We start from the raw sequence: 23,584 nt of genomic DNA, 5'->3' as shown, positions 1-23,584 counted from the left end.
CAGCTGCTTCTGAGTCTCAGCTTTCCAGTGCTGGAGTTGAGAAATCTTTTAAAACAGATCAGAATTTCGTAAGCTATAAGTAGATATTCTACAAACATTCTTAATTCCCTTGAGGATGCCTAACAGAAGATACCAAAGTAAAAAGCAGCATGTCAAAGGAAAATTCAATTTGCCATGCCATATCCAAAGATCCTCCAGATAGAAAAACAAATAAATAAAACCAGCATGAAATGCTCAAGTACCGGTATCAGAGGAAAGTCCAACTTTGTCACAAAAAAAAGACCAATCCAAACAATTTTTGCTATACTGTCTGTTAGATATAATTAAGTGATTCATTCTTCACATAGGTTGAAACCAAGGCTCACTAAACTGAACCGTCTCTGGAATGGCCAGAGGTTCTGCACCGAAATCCTTTCTAAAAACGTTGATCTTTGAACCACACACAACTTCATCTCTTCTTCTACTGGAGAAACACAAATAAAAGAAAGTAAAAACCTGGAATGTTGACAAGAAATATTTCAATGCAGTATCAAAAGAAAATATTTCCACATAATCTGTAAGGTAATAAATAATAAAATAATAACACATCTAAAATAAATGTTCTGAAAAGCAAATTAATGCAGTGTGGGTTAACTGAATTCAAACACCTTATTTTCCTCCCTTCTATTCACAAAACGCTTGCATCCTTAGGAAGAGCAGGAAACAGAAAGAGAAGTTGTTCGTGATTGTGAGCAGTTACTGTTTCATCTTCCTGCAGAGTTCCTAAACATCCATTCGATCGCTTCAGTGTAACAAGCAAAATTAAGTTCCAAAGAAAACGTATTACCTCCAGTGACTCATCCTGTAACAGGGTAACCAGTTCTTTTTGAATTGTATACACACCAGAATTTAAAAGCTTAGCAACCTAAAACATACAAGGAAACAAACAAAAAAGACATAAGATAACAAGGTAAACCATACTTTAGTTCCCTGGCACTACAGCGATTACCCTACATGTGCTTACTTGTCAGCAGAACAATTTTTTACTATCAACCCTCTAAAGTCATATACTTCCCTGCTGATCACACTAAAAATATGCTTATACAGACAATATGGAACAAGAAACAGACTTGTTACCTAACTGACAAATATGGTTTTAGTCTTAATGCTATGTCACACTTTAAAAAGAAAAAAATTAACATTTAACTGCTTGAAGTTTTCACTCCTAAATTATTTGTTCTGTTTTTCTTTTGATTCCTAAATCACATATAAACTTCTAAAAAATACTACAAGTCCATCTCCAAATTGCAAAAAATGGTTTTACAGTGAATATGAGAAAAACTTCAGGAATGAGATTTTGCTATAGTGTATACTTAGCTTATGACTTTTAATGGTTTTCCTTGTTTATATGAGCCAATTGAAGATAATATCTTCTATAATCAAGATTAAACTTCAAGGAAACAGCTACAGGCAGTTATTGAAAAGCATACCCAGCCATCAATGAATGCCATAAGTTACTGACATCTGGCTGTCATGAAGTTGCTTAGTTATGGTTTTAAAAATACACTGACTGGCACTAAATGTACATTCAGATTAAAGTATAATTTTGCATGTTTTTTTTTAATGAGCTAGAATATTTTATATATGTTCAGACAGAACCATAAATGTGCTATACATCAGATAAAAAGTTATGTAGAATGATATGCTAACAGTATGATCTTGATAATTAGCTTGGATTGTCATTTATTAAGAGAAGGCATCAACATGCACAGAGAAATGGAAACCTATCCAGATTTCTTAAGATGACAGAAATAAGGTCGCCTCAGAATGGGCTGCCCAGGAAGGTGGTTGAGTCACTCTCCCTAGAGGTATTCAAGAAATATTTAGCTGTTGCACTAAGAGGCATGGTTTAGTGGTGAAATATTGGTGGTAGGTGAACCATTGGACTGGGTCATCTTGGAAAGTCTTTTCCAATCTTGGTGATTCTATGATTCATTTATTTCTCTACTCTTGATTCAAATACTTTCAGTGAGCTGCTTAATTTACAATTTTCTTCAGCTACAAACTTGCATAAAAGGCTAGTTTGAGGATTTCATTACTAAGATTCTTTGTAAAACGCGATGAAAACCTTGATGATCTCTGATATGGATTGGAACATTCAGAAGAGTGTATATTCATTTCTGCAATTCATACCGTATTGCTAATAATATATACGCAAAGATTTTTTTGAACTTTTATGAGAATAATAAAGTGGAACTTATGTAAACTGAGTGGAATAATAAGAATATACGTGCTTTTAGATCTGCATAGTTTTCCAAGTATTTTCATATCAAATTTTAACTTAGACTTAGTGTTTAACTTAGACTTAATACAAGCAAATAGTCTTCAGATAATACAGTATAGTTGCAGACTGTCTAGATCTAAAGATTTTCAGGACAGAAGTGACAAGCTCCTTTTCTCCTGTCTGTCTCATTATTTTATAATAGCATTCAAAACCTTCAAATAATCTAATTACTACAGTCGCTTTTGTTAGTGGTACTAGACCATCTTTAGTTTCTTTCAGCTTTTGCTTCTTAACCTCACAGTACCATTTTGTAGACAATGTTGCGCAACAGGCTAAAGTATTTATGGGCTATAATTACATAATAGAAGACACTGAACACTTCTGATGAAATAAATCATTTTAGCAGGTTTTTACAAGTCTTCTTCTATAGGTTGAACAGTCACAAACATGAACTTAAAGAACAAAACATAAAATAGAAACACTTCAGAACCAACAAAGAATTTTTGTAGACATACTTCATAGAAGCTTATGGCCATGGTATATCTGATTGGAACTTCAGGATCATGACAAAGGCAGAAGAATATAGAATACAGTTCTAAATGGAAGTTCTTTGGATCCACAAAAACTATCATGGCCTGTGGAAAGATAAAGTCTTCTATTAACTGTATTGCTAATCAGAGATTATCAGAAAAAAATACTGAGTTACAATGAGTGAGATACTTGGGAGTTAACAAGTTGTGATTTTAAAGACAAAGTGTGATATTTTTGATGGCCGTGTCAAAACAAGGCATCAGATAAGTTAAAGAATTAAGGACTAAATTGGTTGTACAGATCTTCCAGACTGCAATCTTTGTTTCTGTAGACAGATTAAAACCACAAGCAATAAAAGCTTTTTTATAAATAACGTTTCAGTAAACAAGCAGAAGCTGCAATTGAAGACCAGAGCAACACAATGTTTTAGTAAACACTAAAATATCTGAATCTCAACATAACTGTGTGTGTACATCACTTGCTTTTGCTCAACTAAACCAACAGATTTCTACTACATAGTTGGTTTTATCTTTAAAAGGTAGAGTAAAAATAACCCATTTATTGGCTCTTGGTACAGATTTAGTTTCTTTAAATATAAACATCGTATGTCAAAATACAAAATAGATATGCAAAAGCATGAGTGGTAGATTTAACAGCCTCATATAAACTTGGCTACCCTGTTTCACAGGTATATTCTCAAGGACTTTGTGCTAATTGCTTGGAGAAAACAGATAGGAATCCTGTCTCTGGGGAGACCTTATTGCTCTCTTCCAATATCTGAAAGGTGCTTACCTTTATACCTGAAAGAGAGAGTGGAGTTGGTGACAGGATGAAGGGAAATTGCCTTAAATTGCACCAGGGTAAATTTAGGTTGAGTATCAGGAAAAACTTCTTTACAGAAAGGGTTGTTAAGCACTGGAATAAGCTCCCCAGGCAGGTGGTTGAGTCACCATCCCTGGGTGTGTTTAAAAACCGTTTGGATGTAATGCTCAGGGACATGATTTAGTGGGGGTTGTTAGTTAGGGTAGTATGGGTAGTATGGTTAGGTTGTGGTTGGACTCAATGATCTTTAAGGTCTTTTCCAACCTGAGCAATTCTATGGTTCTATGAAAGAATGAAATCAGTTATCTCTTGAAATAGTAATCTCTCAGTCAAAACTTTCCAATAGTTTTTTGAGTCTCCAAAGATGAATCTTTCCTGGAAACTCTTTTGTTCAACCTCTAATTCAAGATGTTAACTTGAATTTTCCAGGGAAGAGCTAGAATCTAGCTAATAACAAATTGTTGTCAATACTTTCTCTGTCCTTCTTGCAGTCCTATTTAGTGAATTATATGCACAACACAGCTTAGTTAATCTGAAATTAATGTTACTTACTGGAAAATTGTAAGCACAGTTCTTCCTCACTGAAATATACTTCTTTTCCTGTTCCAGAGTTTGCAGTTGTAGTTGATTATCATTGTGTCCATTTTCCTGCTGTAAGCCCAGTGTACAAAGCTTCTTATAAAATTCCAAAAACCGTAAGTGCTGCTCAGGAGTAAAAATGCCTCCAAAATTAAAATAAGAATAAGATTACTCTTCTCATTAGAAATGCTACTACTAATGCTCAAGAAACAAATATCATTTGCAAATCTATCAAGTTTGCCATGTTGTGTTCCCTGCATCATCAGTACAAATTATACAGGAAAGATGATTAAAGAAAAATGACAGCTACCTATAATGGAGTGAATCTTTATTTCTGTTTATGTAATTCTTGGAATAATCAAGAATTTAGCAGCAGGACTGCAAATATAATTTTTTGTTCAACTAACAGAATTTTCATCTTTACTCCATTTTCAGAGTATGAAAACTACTAGCTGATGAAATCATTGAGTGCCATAACAGACTGGAAAAAGGCAGAAGTGATGCTGGCATTTAACGGCTGGAGAGGGGAAGAGCAAGCCATGTAATTTTAGATTATTCAGATTAACTTCATGGTTTAAAAAAAAAAAATAAAAAAAATCACAAAATCTACTTGTAAACACCAAAAATGAAACAAGAAAACAAGTAACAGTCAACACAGCAAAAGCAAAACCTCTTGAACAGATTCCCTTTCCTTCTAGTACTGGTTAACAGGACCTGCAAATAGCAGAAGATGCGGTAAAAGGGCATGCCTGCTGAGATTTTCATAACCAAAGAGATATCTGTAAAGTTGCTTCAAAATTGCTTGAAGAACAGATAAGAGGCAACAGCAGGGTACCATGCTTATTCAGATACATCAGGAAAGACTAAATAGGCACCAGTCTTTTTAAAGAAAAGAAACAAAACCCCAACTTTAGAGTTACTTCTGTTCATAGCCTGTATTTGAACAAATAACATTAAACTACTGCAGACTACTGGACTACTGGGAAAAAAAAAAAAAGAGAAAAAAAAAAAAAAAAAAAAAGGCTTTTTCAAAGTGAACAATATAAGCAGCAATTTGGCTTGCACGACATGTGAATGTCTTGCCCCTTCATTTTGTTCAGTTCTCCTAAGGCGTAACAATTCAACAAAATGTGAATTAGTTAGACAGAGGTGTAGAGAGAGATCAGCAATTAAAGTCAGTCAACCTGAAGAAGATTGCGAATAAATGATAAAAACAGGATGGACTCTTCTAACTCTGGGGTTCTGTAAACAACACTTTGGCACTACAGAATAGCCCTTTCAGGCTATTTGTAGTGAAGCAGCTGATAGCTTAGCTTGAGAGTCTCAAACCTGATCAAAAAATGAACTTTTCCAAGATCTGCAAGAAATATCAAAGGGCTTAAGAGTCCAGGAGGAAATTCTCTACAGCTTAAATGTATGTGCTGCTCCTTCCCAGGTAAGTTCTGGACAAAGGATAAAAGTGGGCAGAATTAAAACAGAAAGATCTTCCATGCACAAAGTGCTGAGGTACAGAAAACTATGGGTACATAATGGGTCACAACTTTAGCTGGGAACCCACATGCTGTTAGATCTCCATTCTCCCCTGAAGTTCGTTATGGGCTGCACTTTTTCTTTCATGCCTCAAAAAGAAAAAAAAAAATCAAGCGCAGGAGTGAATATACAAAATTAACATCATACTGCACTGTCAAAGACTACTAGTTACAAAAATTCAGTCATCCAACTCAGATGAACCAGAATAACCAACAAGGTATCAAAATAAATCAGTCAAACCAATAAACAAAAGCCATCACGCTTCCAGTTCTGTCCCTGTTTAAACATAAAAGAGCAATAAACCAACAGATAGCTTAGGTGCAAATTCACAAAATCCAATATGTACTGGATAGATGATTTCAGATTTGTAGTTCTATATTTTCTCTCTGAGCTCATCCAATTAACTGAGTTCTGGATACCTTTCCAAGTGCTTCAAATTTTCTGACCTTCCCTCATTTTCATTTTTTATTTTTAAAGAACATTATATCATACCATATAATCCATTGCACAGTTTTCCCAAATGGAAAGATAAGGAAACTAGGATGGATTCATCAGCTTTGAAGGACTTTTCACAGAATGATTTCACTAAGGGGAGCACAGTTTGCCTCCTATCATCTGAAAGACAAAAGAGACTTTTAAAGTTAATCACTTGTTATGAAACATCCTAAAAGACCACACAGAGAGTTGCAAAAAATATTGTTTAATATGCTCAGGAGTCTTTTTGGCACGCACTCATTGAAGGCAGAAAACAGGAGGCAGAGTGATGAACATTACCACAGTAGAAGTCCAGATTTTTAATACCATACCTGTTCTAAATCTAAATACCTGTTCTAAATGGGGCAGAGAATAAATGAACAGCTACTAACTTCTCTGTTCACCAAGAATATAGGGAGTTAAAGAATATAGCAGTATTCTAGCAACAATAATTCCTACAACAGTATGAAGACAGTGGGGTTATGATCAAACATAACCATGATGGTGAAAAGAAGAATCTGGCTCTGACAGAACTGAATTTTTGCAACCTACTGAGGAAACGGCAAATCTTCTGGCAAACAATAAACAGAGAAACAAAAAAATTAAGGGCAACAGAAATAATTAATGTCAAATGCAGCAAAGAGTGCTAAGCACTCTGTTCCCACATAAAGAGCAAATATTCAAAGAAATTGATGTTTGGAATTATTTTAAATAAAAGCAATGTATTTTAAGATATTCAAATTTTAAATAGATTTGGATTTTTTTTTTAATGATAATTTAACTCTAATATTCAGCAAATACAAATGGATGAACAAAGTATTTATGCTGACATGAAGAAACACTGTGATATTGCCAGAGAAATCCCTAGGATACAACATTGAGTCATCTACCTTGATAAGTTTGCTTTGTATTTCGGCCATGAAACAAAAGCCTATGCAAACCAAACACCTGCAGGCACGTTCCTTGCAAACCTGTTAAGAAGTCTTAATCTATTTTTCTTAATTTTTCCTTTTTCATACCTTTTTCATAGAAGCAGTAGCAATTGGAAAGGTGGGGGAAAGATGGGCAGGAACAAAAAGAAGCAAAAACATGACAGTATAAACGGAATGGCTCAAGAATTTGAAAGTTAACCTACCAGCTTACTTGCTAATTTAAGCACTAACTGCTAAAAAGTCCATTGATGACATTCTCCCCCAAATCTTATTTCTTTATGTATTTCTCCATATGGCTTATAAGCAGTCATGTATTTTAGTAATTCATCACCATGTTCCTGTAAAGTAAATATTTGCTCCTCACTTCTCTATCAGGACGTACAGTCAGTAACACGAGAGTGGGAGGGGGAAATACAGTGCAAAATACAGTTACTAATGAAGATAAACAACTGAAGAGGTTGGAAAATGCATAAAGAAGAAATTGGCAATTAATGAACAATGATCATCAACCACTCGTGGAGCTTATAATATACTTTTCTTCATATACATTATAAACAGGATCTTTCATGTACTTCACTTCCTTACCCCTTGTTCAGTTTGTACAAAAGCAGCAGAGAATACAACTGACATTGAGCCAGAAAATCTGCCTACCACTGTCTTACACATAGCCCTGAAAAATTTGGTACAGAATGCAGAACAAGGCACTGCATTTACCCAGAACGTTCCCTTATGGGAGAGTAGCCAGCAACTCTTCTTAAAATTTGCTCAATCATTGCTGAACTGAATTGTGATAGGAACTCCAGCACCATGAATGTGGACACCTCACCATCACTAAGAGTACCAAAGACAACAAAGAGGCACCCCTACATGCTGAGAAGCATGAAATATTCATGTTGTTTAGAGGAAAGACATTGAGCACCTGAAAAATTACAAGAATTTACATTTTCCACTTTAAATACAATGAAAAGCTTTATATAACACACATACTTCCTTGCTGCAAAGAAGAAAGCTTTCATTACCACATACCCACAAGTTTACTGTGCTTTAAACAGCAATTGCTAATTCTTAGATCTGCTAAATAGATCAGTTGTGCACACTTCAATTTATTGGACATGAAGAATTATTTTTTGACCCCAAATTTATGAATGTGTTCAACATGTAGCATTGTTAAAAACTGCAAAGTTTATCGACACACACATAAATTTTACATCATTGCATCAGCCTGGCTTCAGGAGCTGCAGTCTGTAGTTATGACAAACTTTACTTCAATTAAGAGGCAAAAAAACAGTTAATAGCAAAATAAACCCAAAAACAAACAAACAGAAAACAGCCAAACCCAACAACAAAATAAACCCACAAATATCTGCATATGTTGAAATAACACTTTGTGTTATGCTATGTATAATAGCATCAAGTAAATACTAGCAACCCAATACTCCTATCACTTGTACACTAGTTTTACTAATTTCGCTTCATTTCATTATATTAGAAACTTCTAAGAAGAAGATAAGAAGAAGATAATAAGTTAGAATACTTCTAACTTATTCTAAGAAAATAACAGCTTTTGTGGACACCTGGTTCACTTTTCTTAAAAAACTAAAGCACTGCAAAACACAAAATACATCAAGGATAAAAGAGAAAAAATAAAATCAGAAATGTGTTAAAAATGCAGATAGAACAAAGATTCAATTACATTTATAAGATGCATTGAAGAGTTAAAAACTGGGCTACTAGGTCCAAATGAAGTCCTTACCTGAGTCAAACATATCAAGCAGATTCACTAATGTCTCAAAAGCTGCAAGGCGTACACTGCTGCCCTCATCTCTTGCCAGCTCTACTAATTCAGGAAGCACTACAGTTTTGGTTAGTTCTGTCCTGCAGATTGAGGCAAGCATTTAAAGAGAAAACATATAATAAATTAAAGCTGCAATCACAAAACAGAATTCTGAAACTATCCTGAAATATTGAGTTAGTTATTTTTAGGGTGTTCAGGAAGGAAAAATTGACCAAGTTGTAAGAAAATGAAAATTAAATAGAAATATACATTTCATCTCAGGACTTAAAATACAAACTTCATCACTAAAAAAAATACATCACTAAGAAAAGCATTCAAATTAACTTTAAAAAGATCAGAGAAAATGCAACCTGAAAAAATTCAAAGGATTCCAGCTATTTCACTATGTCACTAAGAAAACTTCTGATCAAATATTCAGGAACTCCTCAATGAAATTCTAAATGAGTCAATTCCAAAGTCAAAATGATTAAATACATGTCCAGTGGGACTGAAGCATCTAGAAATCTTACGCTTTGAAGACCAAAGAAGAGCCTTCTTTGCAAAGGGTAAGCAAATGCTGCTCAGAGAACATGAAGCTTCCTCACTCACCCTTAAAAATACTGGCTTTTAGGCTTGTTTTAACGTTGTAATGAAAGGGTTTCATCACAAGAAGGAATGAAAGAGTTTCAATATAGAAACTTATCTTTCTTTTTTTTTTAAATAGAAGTCAAGATTTTCAAGTGTTTGAATTTGTATGTATTCGAATTAAGAAGTCCACTTTGTTGTGCTCTCATGAATGAGCTCTTGGTCTGCCCAGCCATTGGTGAAAACTGTTGTAAGCATCACAATGGGACTTCAGCAATTTAAAATAGCCACAAATACGGCCCTCAGTGTTTATAATACTGTCCAAAATATAAAACTGCAGAGAAACATGATAAAACTATATACACGGACATTAACCAAAATGGCAAAATTTAAGCTATGTTCTACTCTTTGAGCAACTATATGCAGAGAATTAAGACTCTGTTATTTCAGTCACAGTTTTTAATATAAAACTAATTGCAGTCTCTAGGCTGACACATTTTAACAAATAAGAACACCCAATCAGACCATTCCTTGCTTTGTAAGTGAATAGAAACATTTTCAAATTTTACAAGTAATTAGCACCAGCTAATTTGTGCCTTGTAGAGTTTATTACTTAAATAGCATTCTTCCAAACAGACGATTAATCATTTTTTTTAGATTTTGTTTATATTGTATTACAAGAAAATTACGTGACACAATTTAGTAATAACATCATTAAACAGTAACAACAGGTCTTGAATCTGCTGTCACACTGTGCCTTCATCATATACAAGAAAACATGCTCATTTCCATTATTTTGTCTTTATTTCCCTACTACCTATTCATCCTCAACGTAAAACACAGCAACAGTTTACACATTGAAAATACAGTTTGCCATCTCCATGAGATTAAAGTATCTAAATCATTATGATGACATCAGGCATAAAAATGACAGAGAAAGCAGTGTATAAAGATACATAAATAGTAAAAACAGACAGTGGAGAGGAAAGAATTAAGGAAAATCATTCACAATGGACCCCTAATTGATAGCTATGCATTTAGCTCTATTAAGTCACTACATTAACGTTGGGTAAATTGCTAGTAATACTGCCATTTGCCACTGGACAATACCTATGTTGTTTTTAGTCTTTCCTCACCCAAGTATAAGACATTCAATTTGATTAACTTTAAAGACACTCAACAGCATGCAGAAAATGTTATTTCCCTTCCAAAAAGGTCATTTATTGGTATGATGTATTGCCTTCTTGTTACGTACAAAAACAATTTTTTGTTTCTTCTTTCTTGGTCTTAGAATATCTTGAAATTAAACAGCATTTGGAGGAGGAATGAGGAAAACAACACAAACACAACACATTGCATTCTTATTTCAGCACTTGTGTGCTTATGTATCTATCTTATAACAAAACAGCAGAACAAATACACAGATTCATAAAAGTGCTGCCTGAAAGCTACTACTGAAAACCATTTTCTTCTCGACAGACTGAGTCACAGGTCAAGAAAATCCGTGCAGCTATGATCTTTTTAAAACGCTAAAAATTGTCCAGTCATATGTGAAAGCAATGCTCTGTAACCATACCCATATTCTAGATAAGAGTTATTTTATTCAAAATAGCCCTTACATCATTTAAAAATATATACTTTGCTTTGCAATTGGTCACAAAACATTTTCAAAGACAGATTCATATGATTACCTCCCAGCTCCTGACTATAGCAGAGGTTAACAGAGGAATCCATGGACATGTAGACTGCATCTCATAAGGAAACAGCAAAAACAAACAAACAAACAAAACCATATATATGTGTGTATATACATACACACACACACACATATATATAGTGGTATCAAACAAACAAGAAAAAAGGAAGGAAGACGAGTGGAGAAGATCATACAACATAGGGAGAGCCAGAGGTCAAACGTAAAGGACCATATCCCAGATGAAGGCACAGTGGAGAGGGAGGGGAAAAAAAAAAAAAGAAAAAAAAAAAAGACGTTCTGAAAACTAATTTTTATGTCTTTATTTTGGTGACATTGAAAGATTTCTAATATGACAGTTGGGACAACAACTCCCTACAAAACTACAGTTCTGGAATAAGAAAAACCATGATCAGCTCCTGAAAATACACAGAACCCTCTCCTTTTACACATCTTTAGTCTCCTATGAAACAGAACTCAGTCTTAAGATACAGAATGGTACATGAGATACATACATGCAATAAAAATAAATGTGATATCAAATTAGTTGGAACCTCAGTTCAGTAAAGTGTGTGTTAAATTTTAAGTTCAAAATTATCAACCAATTCAGCCGTTCTTTTCTTCTATCATACGTTCTTTCAAATCCAAGGCTGTTCAGTATGGAAAAATGTTACAATGATTTACCATTATAAAACAAATTAAATATAAAAGCAAATTAATAATACTACTTAGTTATGAATAAAAATGAATAATATTCTTTTGAAATTAATTCACAATATTTGACCTTTTGAAGGGCAACGATCTTGCAGTAGAGCTGCTTAAAGCACAAATATAAAATCATTCCATACATGATGAAGAAAAGTTTTTTACCTGAGAGCCTAGAAATTACTGTTCTGCATGACTTCACCTAAACAATGTGAAATTAAGTGCAGTACCACAATGCTTTGGTCTTGCTGTGAATATCCACTCCTATATCCGAGTGCACTAAAACACAGCCTAAACATGCGCTTTTCTGATATTTCATGGCTGAGAGGTAAATAGCATTGTTTGCAAGTTTTCTGGTGCTTTTGTGGTTTTCTGTTCGTAGTGCTGGTTTGGGCTTTTTTTGTTTGTTTATAGTTCAGCATCTAAATCACAACATACTTCATAATTTAAAAAAAAATATTCTACAGGCACAGAAATAATTTCCACAAGCATGAGTGCTAACAAACGGAAGTGCTTTCTTACAGTAGCTCTCAAATTACATTTCAGTTTCAGCCTCATCCCTGAATCTGCTCATAAATTCATAGCTGGAAAGGCCAGAGGACTACTGAGATTTGATCTATCCACCTTTGCAACATGGCACAAAGAAACTCACTTCATTATTTCTTCAAGTCTGTAAAACCACGTACTGCTTTTTTTTAACTCCTGGCACAGGAAGCATTCTTTGTATGGTTCTGCAGTTCTACTATCACAAAGAAACTACAACCTGAAAATATAAAACAGCCAACCACAATCTCTAAGAAAAAAGTTGTACATTCCAAATACCTTACTGAGAATGCATGAATTAAGTTAGAAATCTTAAAATGAATTTTTAGATTACCATTACTATTTTCGATTTTGCAATTAGAAGTATGCAAATTGTACTTACCCTATTCCTTGAGCTATATATTCTAGTTGCCGACACATGCAAGTTCTTACTTCATATTCTACATCCTGGCACAGTGATTTTACCAATGGAAGAATCTCTCTTTTAACTCTAAAAACACAAACAATTTTGATTAATATATAGAACAAAAATATATAGAATCCATAGCATTCACATTTTATTTATATATGACTTCTAACACCAATTCTATTTTTTACTAATTTATCGTGGGTGGCAAATGATTTTTTGAAAACTTGAAATTGTAAACTATACATCAGACACAAATATATACTAACAGAAAAAGGATTATTTACAATCACTGTAATTTGCTCATATTTCACCTACTGTAGTCTACACTATGGAAATAGGAGGTAGGCTGTCCTCATTTCCAGCTGTCCTCATTTAATAACTATCTTCAGAACAGTTTTTGAACACACTGTAAGAATACCACAAATTATATAAATGGAAGTGCAAATCCTAATTAATCTTGTCCTTTTTTGAAAGCAGAAAGTACAGAATAAAAGAGAAAGCTAATAAAAGGTTGCTTATTGAGTCAGAAATCATGCTGAAAAATAGGACAGCTCTACTGATTTGGACATGAGTTAATCTTTTCCCATGTAAACCAAGGACATTCCAAATCAGCATTCACACAATGCAATGGGTCCACGGATTGGAAACACATTTGGTGAAAATATTTTACTATCATAAGACTGAATAAACCCTTCAAAAATGTGCTGTACCAACCACTTGGGGCAGATAAGAGGTTCAAGTTTACTTTCCCTATTTTGCACCACTGTCCAAACCCACAGACACTGAATCTAGGAACTGGATATTACTAGGCAAAAATAGTGGCTCTTAATGCATCTCCACATGCATAGATTGAAATACATATATATATATATATATATATATATATATATATATATATATATATATATATATCTACATATGAAGTTTGGGAAGACAAGATGCTAGGAAGAATTCTGAGGAGGCTTTCTCCTCATGAAAGGCAATTGTGTTTTGTCTCCACAAGTTGCAGAGACATCCACTGTCTTATTTTCTAGCAATAAGAACAATAAACAAGAGTGACATGAAAATGGTACCCACATCAATCTGTGGAAGAACATACAAGCTGCAGTGAACATTTTGTTATTACTTATTACTATCTTGACAAAGAAATCTGTAAGAAAAACATGTGATTTTTGCAATAGTTTTCTCTCGGTAACTTTTGTCCACAAACAAATACTGATTCACATTATGCAATGAAGATGCATATACAATCTACTCACATGTGAGCTTCAAATTTGTTAGCTAATTTTCCCATGATTTTACAACTAACTAAGCGTGACTGAAGTGTTTGAGAAATCTGTGCCTTGGAAACAAGTGGATTCAGGATCTACACAAGGGAAAAAGAAGAAATGTCACAGGTAAATTATGCATTCCCCTTCCTTAAAAATATATTTTAAAAATATAGAAAAACATATATACCAGATGTCATCTACTCCTCTCATGAAATTAATTAGTACTAAAAATAATAATGCATTTTTACATTAATAGTCTACTGAAAACCTGCTTTTATTATTCAGTTAATTATAGCACATTAAACTGATATCTTGGCCCTAATTGCAGTTCACGACTGATATCACAGCCAGAGTTTTACATCTGTCTACTTGTGTTTTATTTTGAGACTAAGTTTGTATATGAATATTTATAGCTATTAGCTGTTAATTTTCATAACAGCTGTTAAATATGTCCTGCTAACAACAACAAAAAAGTAGGTAGAGAATGGAAAAGTAATGCTGAGGTTCTTTTTCATGAGTTTTCCTCAGGAAACATCAGCTTTAATGTGAAGCTGTGAAGCAAGAATTTCCCTTGCTTATGCATAACTAAGGAAAGGTTTCATTCCTACGTAGATTCAGAAAACCTCTATGTTTAACTGGAGCTGTGCTGTCATTTGTTGGATCACCTCTATGGTGCCACAAACTAAGATGTGCAGAACTCCACATTAAGATATATTGTTTTTGGCCCAGAAATAACCATGGAAATACAGGCCATGCCAGGGAAAGCATTACAGAGTCTGTAGTCCTGCAGTCTGCCAGAGTTCCTTACTCAGTCTCATGGCATAGCTCCACAAAAGGATAACATATACACAGGGCAGCAAATGCTTTAACAATATTGTTAAAGCATTTCTCTCCTTACTAGCTGAAATTCTCAGGTGAGAAAAGTTAGGTTCACTGTAATACTTCATAAACAAATATTTCATAAGTTATATGGAAAACAGTTTATTACTCATCTGATCTTTGAATATGAAAGCAAACACACTACATTAGTAACTCTAACTAGGTTTTGGAGCTGACTGTAACTTCTTTTTACCTTTAGAAGCTTATTTTTCAACAGTCTCAGATTCTAATTACTAATTTTAATGAGTATTTTTAAACCACAGAAATGATCACATATTTACAACTCTATATAGTTCTAAATACAGTAAAATTATCAGTCTCAAAGCTTTTAACCTTAACAATAAAATACAAATTCTCAAAATAAAACTAAATAAATTAGTTGACTAAAGGGGAAACATGATCTATTTCCTTCTGCTTCCTAAAGATACACAAATGACAAATTAAGCGCTTGTAGGGCTTTAGGTTTTTGGTACATCAAGAATAACTGAAGCACACGATGAAATGCATCTCTAGCATTCAGTTCCATTCAGAAGAATGATCCAGAATTTCTGTTCACCACACATAATGTAATACTATCCCATAAATCAGAACAGGATACATGAAAATATGTTACTAAAAATACTAAGTGTAAAGGAAGTGTTACAAAACACACAAACTTTATCCTCTGAAGAATACTAAAACTTTTCAAGGTGATCTTCCTGTATTGCTTCAGCACATTCCCCTTTTGTATGTTCTGCAAGCACTACTGTTTTCACAGGCACAAAACTGCCACAAATCTTACCAGTGTGAATGAGATGGCAGGGAACTACAATCTTTTATTTGCAGTTAGCATAAATGGGGAGAAAATTTTTCACTGAGAAGGTGGTGAGGTGCTGGCACAGGCTGCCCAGAGAAGTTGTGGATGCCATCCTGGAGGTGTTCAGAACCAGGTTGGATGGAGACCCAGGAAGTCTGATCTGGTGCCTGATTTAGCATCTGGCAACCCTGTCAGTGGCAGGGGGATTGGAACTAGATGATCTTTAAGGTCTCTTCCATCCCAAACAATTCAACGTTGCTACAATATTATTACCTCATGTCTGATAGTCTCCTTGGGTAAAGCTTCTATTACAGCAAGAAGAGTTTCTAGCCATGCGTTGCTGACACCTGTCAGAAAGAAATGAGCTATACTTTATGCTGTACATATAATGAATATAAGAATACACCCATCCATTTTACAAAATTACTTCTTGAAGAGATGATTGGAAAAGAAAAAAAAAAAGTTTCTGGGGAGACCTCATTGTGACTTTCCAGTATCTAAAGGGGCCAACAGGAAAGCTGCAGAAGGACTGCAGAAGGACGGGACAAGGAGTAACAGTTTTAAAATAAAACTGGGTAGATTTAGATATGTGTGAAGGTGGTGAGGCACTGGAGTAGGTTGCTCAGAGGGATTGCGGATGCCCCATCCCTAGAGATGTTCAAGCCCAGATCAGGTGGGGCTTTGGGCCACCTGGTCTAGTGGAAGTGTCACTGCCCATGGCAGGGGGTTGGAATCAGATGGTATTTAAGGATCCTACCTACCCATGCCATTCCTTGACTCTATGATTAAGAAGCAAGATAGCTAAGAAGCAAATTCTGTTTGTATTCCTCTGCGTTTTTAATTCTTAGAAGGGAAAATAATTACTCTGTTTTGAAAAGAAAATCCTCCTCATTCAGAAGCATAATCTTTTCTTATAAATCTTTCTAGTTTTATAAAAGGCCTTTTTTCTTTTGAATCCCAAAAATAGTGTCAAAGAAATTAAGAGAAATGTAATCATCACAGAAGAAACATCAACCCTTCTCTCACAATTGTCTCCTCCACAGAATTCTGCTACTTAGTAGAAGTTTGGACTCTGTAACAACTTTTAGATTTAGTCTTTCAAGTAAACTGTTTCTGATCATTTCAATCAGTAGCAACAATTACTTTTAAATATCAGTGTGTACATGGTCAGCACGCATAAGTATTTCATTTCATGCAAGTCTAGATATAAAGTTGCTTACTGCTTTACACAGTATTGTACTGTCACTAAGGAAACGAAACACACAAAAGTAATCAGTCACCATAAGCACAGCTACACAGCCCTGACCTGCATCCCTGTGTTCCAAGTTCTGGAGAATGATGTGTAGGAAGGAGTGGGAGTATGTATGAATGGACACCGATTCATCTTGCAGTACAGTTAAAAATGAAACAGCAGCTGTTAACTGCATTTCCACTCCTGCAACATGCAGCACCTCCTGCATAATTAGAAATTATATCAATTTAGAACACAAGGCAGAATGCACTGAAAGAACACTAGAACTGAAAAACATTCATTTTAAGAATCAGTATGCAAGAACCTGAGTAAACTACAAAATTGGCTAGAAATTATTTTCTCTTAACAACAATTACTTGGAGATATTATAATATCTGATACTACAAGAACCTTTTAAGAAAAATAAAGTTAATTAAAATATATTTTCTAACTTTCAATTTCATCAATACATAATAGTGGATTTTTCTACAACATAAACTGAGATGTAAGAACAGACCAGACAACAACCTCACTTCTGCTATTTGTGCATATGAATTATAAGAGATATTTCATTCATCCAGTGAGTAATACTAACATAACAGAATGTAATTCAAATTTCATTCCTTGCCAGGCAACATGGAACACAAATTACTGTGTATGCATATATTACACACACACACACACATATATACACGTATACACATATATATATATATATGCACACACATATACATACCCACATACATATACACAGATAATAACATAGAGCAGGATGTACCAGAATATTTATGCAGGTAGCTTGGCACTACTAGCACTCAGCTTTAACATATGAGAAATAAGAAAACTATTGGGTTGTCTTTAAAAGCGTCAGTTCCAAAGTCAAACACAGATAATATGAAAATATTATTAAATTTGCAGAATGAAACAAAAAGCAAATTTAAATTTAACATTTGTTTGCAAAGAGCTCGCAGGATTCATTCTAGGACATAGCATTCATTGCAAGTATGAAGACATCTATTAGTTTCATGAAAACTCCATCTATTTACTTCTCTTACTGTATCCTTCTGCCTCACAAGAAAATTAAATGCATTACTCTACTACTACAACATTACAACCATTTTACAAGTGATTTCAAGCTCAAGATTGCAACTTAAAAGCCTGTATTTTCTATTCAGTACTCTATATAAGGTTTTTTCTCATTTTTAATGTGCTAGAAATAAAGTGCTTTCTCAGGTCACATATTAAAAAATACTGATAATCTTAGCTAAAGGTTCAAGAAAACATCCACTATGCACCTAAGCATTACACAGGTGAATTATGCTGAGAACATACAGCTTGCAGAGATAATCTGAGAAATGATTAGTTGCTTGCTTACTTCAGAGTAGAACAAGAAAGTTTTCATTACACAAATGTCAACCATTGTGCATGTGCAAATGTACAGCAAATGTGTAGCTCATAGTTCATTACTTCTCAACAGCTTTGTTTATTTCTGCAGGAAAAAAAGCAAAAACAACAACAACAAAAAACCCAACAGCCAAACACAAAACACAGCATTGTGGATCATCCTGATCTAAGTATGATAAAATATTTGCATTCAATAACCTTGGGAACCACCCTCTTTTCTCCACAAACTCTCTGTCTTTGCTTCTCCATTGCTGCTACGTCCACAGCCAAGAATAAGGAACTATGGATTTTGTAATACAAATGTTGCTGAGCATACAATTTTGGTTTTCACTTGTTCAAAAACACTTCCAAAATGATCAAAAGAGCTACATGCATACTGTCGATGATAAGACTTCACTGCACATATATAACCAGATTATACAAATACTATTTGTAAGGTTTAAAGCTAAAAGGAGCACTCCGATTTAGACCTTTTATATTAAAGGAGCCATTATATTTCACTTCTCTCCCTCTGCCTAGAGACCACTAACTTAAGATTCATTTCATTTACCATCTAGAAAGGCATTCAGTTTAGATTTAAGACACTGCATGATGAAGAACACATTGCTTTTCACAGTTAGTTGATTAAAGATTGATTATAGTTATTATTAACAGTGACTCCTTCATTCACCATTTTTCTGTCTTCGGTTTCTAAATCTTATTTCTTCACACAGTGCTCTCAATAAAGTGTCCTTTATGGAGGAAGACACTTTTTAAAAGTAATTAAGTACCTCCTGATCTGTATGCACAAAGATCTAATTCCCAGCATGCTGTTAGATATTCTCCAGGCCTCAGGCCCTGATCATACTAATGACCATATTTGGATTTTTTCCTCCATTCTTATATAGAAAACTATGAACTGAAAATTGTATTTCCATAATAGATATTTTATTAAAGAAAGAGGCAAAGACTACCATGGTTCCACATTGTTATTTTCTGTTCATATATGCAAGAATTATTTTGTTGCAGAATTGAACCAGAATTTTCATTTTCAACAGCTTTTTTTTTTTAATCTCAACACTGATATTAATATTTTTCCTTTATATAAATGCATAAAAACAACAGTTTATTAACACTAAGGAAGCATAGCCTGAAAATGTCCTTGATGGAAAAACGCAATATCTGACACAGTAAAAACAATAACACGCACTTTCTTCTGTTTCTTGTTACTGACACTGTCCGTAATATTATGAACACAGTGCTTTGAAAACAATTTCTACAAGCAATCCATGTGATTTTCTACCTATTTTCCCCACATAGAGCGCACATTCACCCAAATAGCTTCACACAAGCACAATGGTCTTTTGGCTGCCAATCTATATAAATTAGAAACAGGCTTAAATCAAAATGGTCAGTTGTGTGAGACCTGGCCAGAGACTGCTCTAAAACAAAATGTTAACAGTACAAGTAGAAGACTGACAATACCCTGACAAAAGGAAAAGGATAAAGATAAATCAGCAATTTGCTGTTATCAAAATAAGCTTTCAGATATTTTGATAGCCAAAAGTAATATACAGTCTTAGAATCACTGAAAAACACTCTAAAAAACACGCTAACATATTCAAAGTCTTAACTGCTAACACTGCCTTGTATAGCTATATATAGCAAATAGGAATTAACATCTGCTTCAGTAATGCAGTCTCATTTGATTGAAGCTGCTCCTAAAACCACATCTTAAATGCACTTTTTCATGTCTTCCATGCTACAGTAGAGACAGAGGAGAAACAGAGATCATTTTTTTCTTAAAATATCCCTTATACAAATAAATAGGTGTATGGAATTACTGTTTAACATTATATGGACAGCATGCATTTACCACAGCCAACAGTAGCTTACTAAAAATGTGGAGAGCAGCACATGAATCTTAGGGCAACTAAAAGCGAAGCATACTTTTCTGGATAGCAGGATGTTGGATGGAATGAGGTTGAGAACATAAAGTTGAACCAGTGCAACTGGCTGGGCCTCAGAAAGAGCTCTCAAAAAGCTGTCAAAGCATTGATAAATCTTCAGAACACATAAACAGTATTATTTCTGCTTTCTTTTCCTGTACTAACACTTTTCAAAACAGATACTACTATCTGCAATACTACTTCAGTTCAGTCAATTAATAGGGAAGATCTGATAGGCACAGCTCTCCGAGCAAGTTTGCAATATAAGTACTAAGGACTTTTTTTTTTTGCCTCTTTGAAGTACTGTTGGAAAAAGATACATTCAAGCCTCATTATACACAAACTTACTCGGATTTTTGGTAAAACTCGACGGAGTGTTTCTGCAGGATTCTGTCGCATCAGGACTGGAAGATTTGCCACCACACTTGTTCCTTGGACATCCTGGCCAGAACTTACAAAAATACGTATACAGATTACTTTCTAAGACTATTGCAAGTTCACAACTTTTATTTAAAAAGAGAAAACAGCCCTCTGCCACCCTCCTTAGGTTATTCATATAATACATCAATTATTATCAAGCATTATCTTTTTTAGATAAATAGTAGAAAACAGCACTAAAAGCATCTCAATCACAAAAGCTGTAATGTATAATTTCTAATATGGAATGTAATAATTTTTAGGGTAGCTTTGGAAAAAAAAAGCATACAAAAACCTTGAAGATGTTTTTTTTAAAACTGGATGGTCGAGGCAGTGATTTTATGGAGCTTCTCTTTTATACAGGTGACAAAGCATACGAAGAAAGAATCATAGAGTCATAGAATCACCAAGGTTGGAAAAGACCTTCAAGATCATCCAGTCCAACCGTTCACCTATTCCCAGTAGCTCCCACTAAACCATGTCCCTCAGCACAACATCCAGCCTTTCCTTGAACACTCCCAGGGTCGGTGACTCCACCACCTCCCTGGGCAGTCCATTCCAGTGCCTGACCACCCTTTCTGAAAAGTAATACTTCCTAATGTCCAGCCTGAATCTCCCCTGCTGTAGCTTGAAGCCATTCCCTCTGGTCCTATCACTAATGACACGAGAGAAGAGAGAGAAGAAGAGAGAGAAGAGAGAGAAGAAGAGAGAGAAGAAGATACATGTTGTAACAGAAACCTACCCCTTTTGCATTTTTAAGGGAAATCAGATGTATGTTATCAAACTTGATTAAAGAAGCATGCAAAAGCTTGACTAGATTACAGATCTTTTACATTTTTCCTTAACCTATGTCTCTGGATGATATCCCACAGTTTAAACAGGAACAAAAAGAGGAAAAAAGAGAGAAGAAAAAAAACAACCACAACAACATAAGACAGATGGGAAGGAAACGGTAGGTAATGGTAGGTATAGGTATCAATGAAGAAAATGCACAAGATGAGAACAAAAACTACCCAAGCTGATAAATTTCCAAAATGGAATCCAAAAGAAACATGTTCAAATATAACTGGATACCAAAATTAACAATAAAACTTGATATCAGTACATACTTTCCTCTGCTTCAAGCGATAAAATCTGCTTTTCTAAACAAATTCAAATTTGTTCCAGCAGCTAAGAAGCTCTATTTTAAATATGCACACTACGCTCAACCATGCACACATGAGCATTTTTCTTACAATGTAACATTACAATTAAGTGTACAATACAATTATACATACATTTTTAAAAAGGAAGTCATAGTAAAGCTTCTTAAGAATATTTCTATATTCTTAGTATAGTACTCCCCATCTGATAGTCATTGCAGTTGTCTTACTTGAACACATGAGCTTATCACTAGGTCTAAGCACACCAATTCATCACAATAAAGTAGATTTACACAATAGTCTATTAGAGCTAAAAATTTAAAAATGGTTTTACACGTTGCACTCACGCTAAATAATCCTGAACATTTATATATTTCAAAAAACTGAGGGGAAATGATAGTTATTTATAGATACATTCAAGAAGGCCGATTTAAATCTGTTTTCTTAAGTGCATACAAACACGCTTTAAAAAACAAGGATGTTTGTATAACAAGCAAGAAGCAAATATAAAAGCTCTGCTTAAAATCAATCCAGACTAGCATACCCTAACAGAAGTATTTTATTCTCATTCAATCTCTGCAAGCTGGAAAGTAACATACACAACAGGCCCACTTCTGTGCTCGGTTACCATCCTGCAGACAGGAGTAACTATTGAACTCATCAACTCATCAACTGCAAACCATCACTGTGCGTAAGGAACCTAACCTTTGAAAACCTCGGGCCCCAATAAAGACTTTCCATTCCAGATAGTGGGAATCATGCTATTGTCTTTAGGTCTCTCTCTCTTTCTTTTTTTTTTTTTTTTTTTTTTTAATGAAGTCTGTAAGTTAAAAACTTATGATGAAATCATGCAAACTTCAGATTGTGGGACAATTTTTCTGTGAAGTCTGTGACCACGTATGTTACCACAAAATATTAAGAACCATGCTTTTTTGTCAACAGAAATTCAAAAACGTTCCTTTCTGGTAAATCCACCTTTTTCACATTTTTATACATAATTCATCCCTCTTAGTTTATCAGAGAGAATGTGATCAGAAGAAAAGCTAACAAAGTTAAGGTCAGCAGATTCTGAGTTCCATGCCACTGATTTATCATGTGGTCTTAAAACCACCTTAACTCCAATACCTCAGTCTTGACCAGTTTCTCTTCCTTCGCTTTCCATTTTCTTCACAGCAGTAGCAGTCAATTTAAAAAATCGTTTTCTACAACTTAGTATCATGTGAAATTCCTCACTCTTCTCAACTATCATAAAGTTTTAGTAAAATATTTAAGAGGTACACTTAAATCCACAATTCCAGAACCCAGTCACAAAACTTTAATAAACAAAGTTCAATTGCTTGCAAATAGGACTTCAGGTATATAACTTCAGGTACATAATATATATTATATATATATATATGTATGTATATGTATATATATATATACATAATATAACTTCAGGTACATAATTTCAAGGTTCACATTTCACAGAGAACAAAAACAACTAACATTTCCTATATTTCTGGATATAGGTTCTTTTCCTCTTTCAATGTACCTCTTTTTGCTGTTGCTGCTGTTGTTTATAAATATCTATTCCGAAGATATCTATATCTATCAGAATATCTATTCTGATATCTATAAGTATCTATTCTAACTGAAAAAGAAGTTATCAGCACTTTTGTTATTTTTTTAATCTT

The 23,584-nt window shown here is 34.2% G+C and overlaps 1 protein-coding gene across 1 annotated transcript in view; it reads right to left on the bottom strand.

Annotated features, from left to right (window-relative positions):
• Positions 1 to 23,584, bottom strand: part of PPP4R4 (protein phosphatase 4 regulatory subunit 4) — a gene marked incomplete at both ends in the record, with an annotated part of 62,358 nt that overhangs the window by 18,838 nt on the left and 19,936 nt on the right. The window contains 10 exons of the mRNA XM_079536741.1: positions 827 to 904; positions 2,779 to 2,898; positions 4,169 to 4,338; positions 6,218 to 6,340; positions 8,885 to 9,006; positions 12,814 to 12,921; positions 14,100 to 14,206; positions 16,060 to 16,133; positions 17,093 to 17,240; positions 20,698 to 20,800. Of these exons, the coding sequence (XP_079392867.1) occupies positions 827 to 904; positions 2,779 to 2,898; positions 4,169 to 4,338; positions 6,218 to 6,340; positions 8,885 to 9,006; positions 12,814 to 12,921; positions 14,100 to 14,206; positions 16,060 to 16,133; positions 17,093 to 17,240; positions 20,698 to 20,800 (1,153 nt within the window). The remainder of the gene's footprint in view (positions 1 to 826; positions 905 to 2,778; positions 2,899 to 4,168; positions 4,339 to 6,217; positions 6,341 to 8,884; positions 9,007 to 12,813; positions 12,922 to 14,099; positions 14,207 to 16,059; positions 16,134 to 17,092; positions 17,241 to 20,697; positions 20,801 to 23,584) is intronic.

This window comes from Tetrao urogallus, assembly GCF_951394365.1.
Source record: "Tetrao urogallus genome assembly, chromosome: 6".
Lineage (NCBI taxonomy): Eukaryota > Metazoa > Chordata > Aves > Galliformes > Phasianidae > Tetrao > Tetrao urogallus.
The sequence above is the reverse complement of the archived record's forward strand: the minus strand, read 5'-3'. Positions and strand labels throughout refer to the sequence as shown.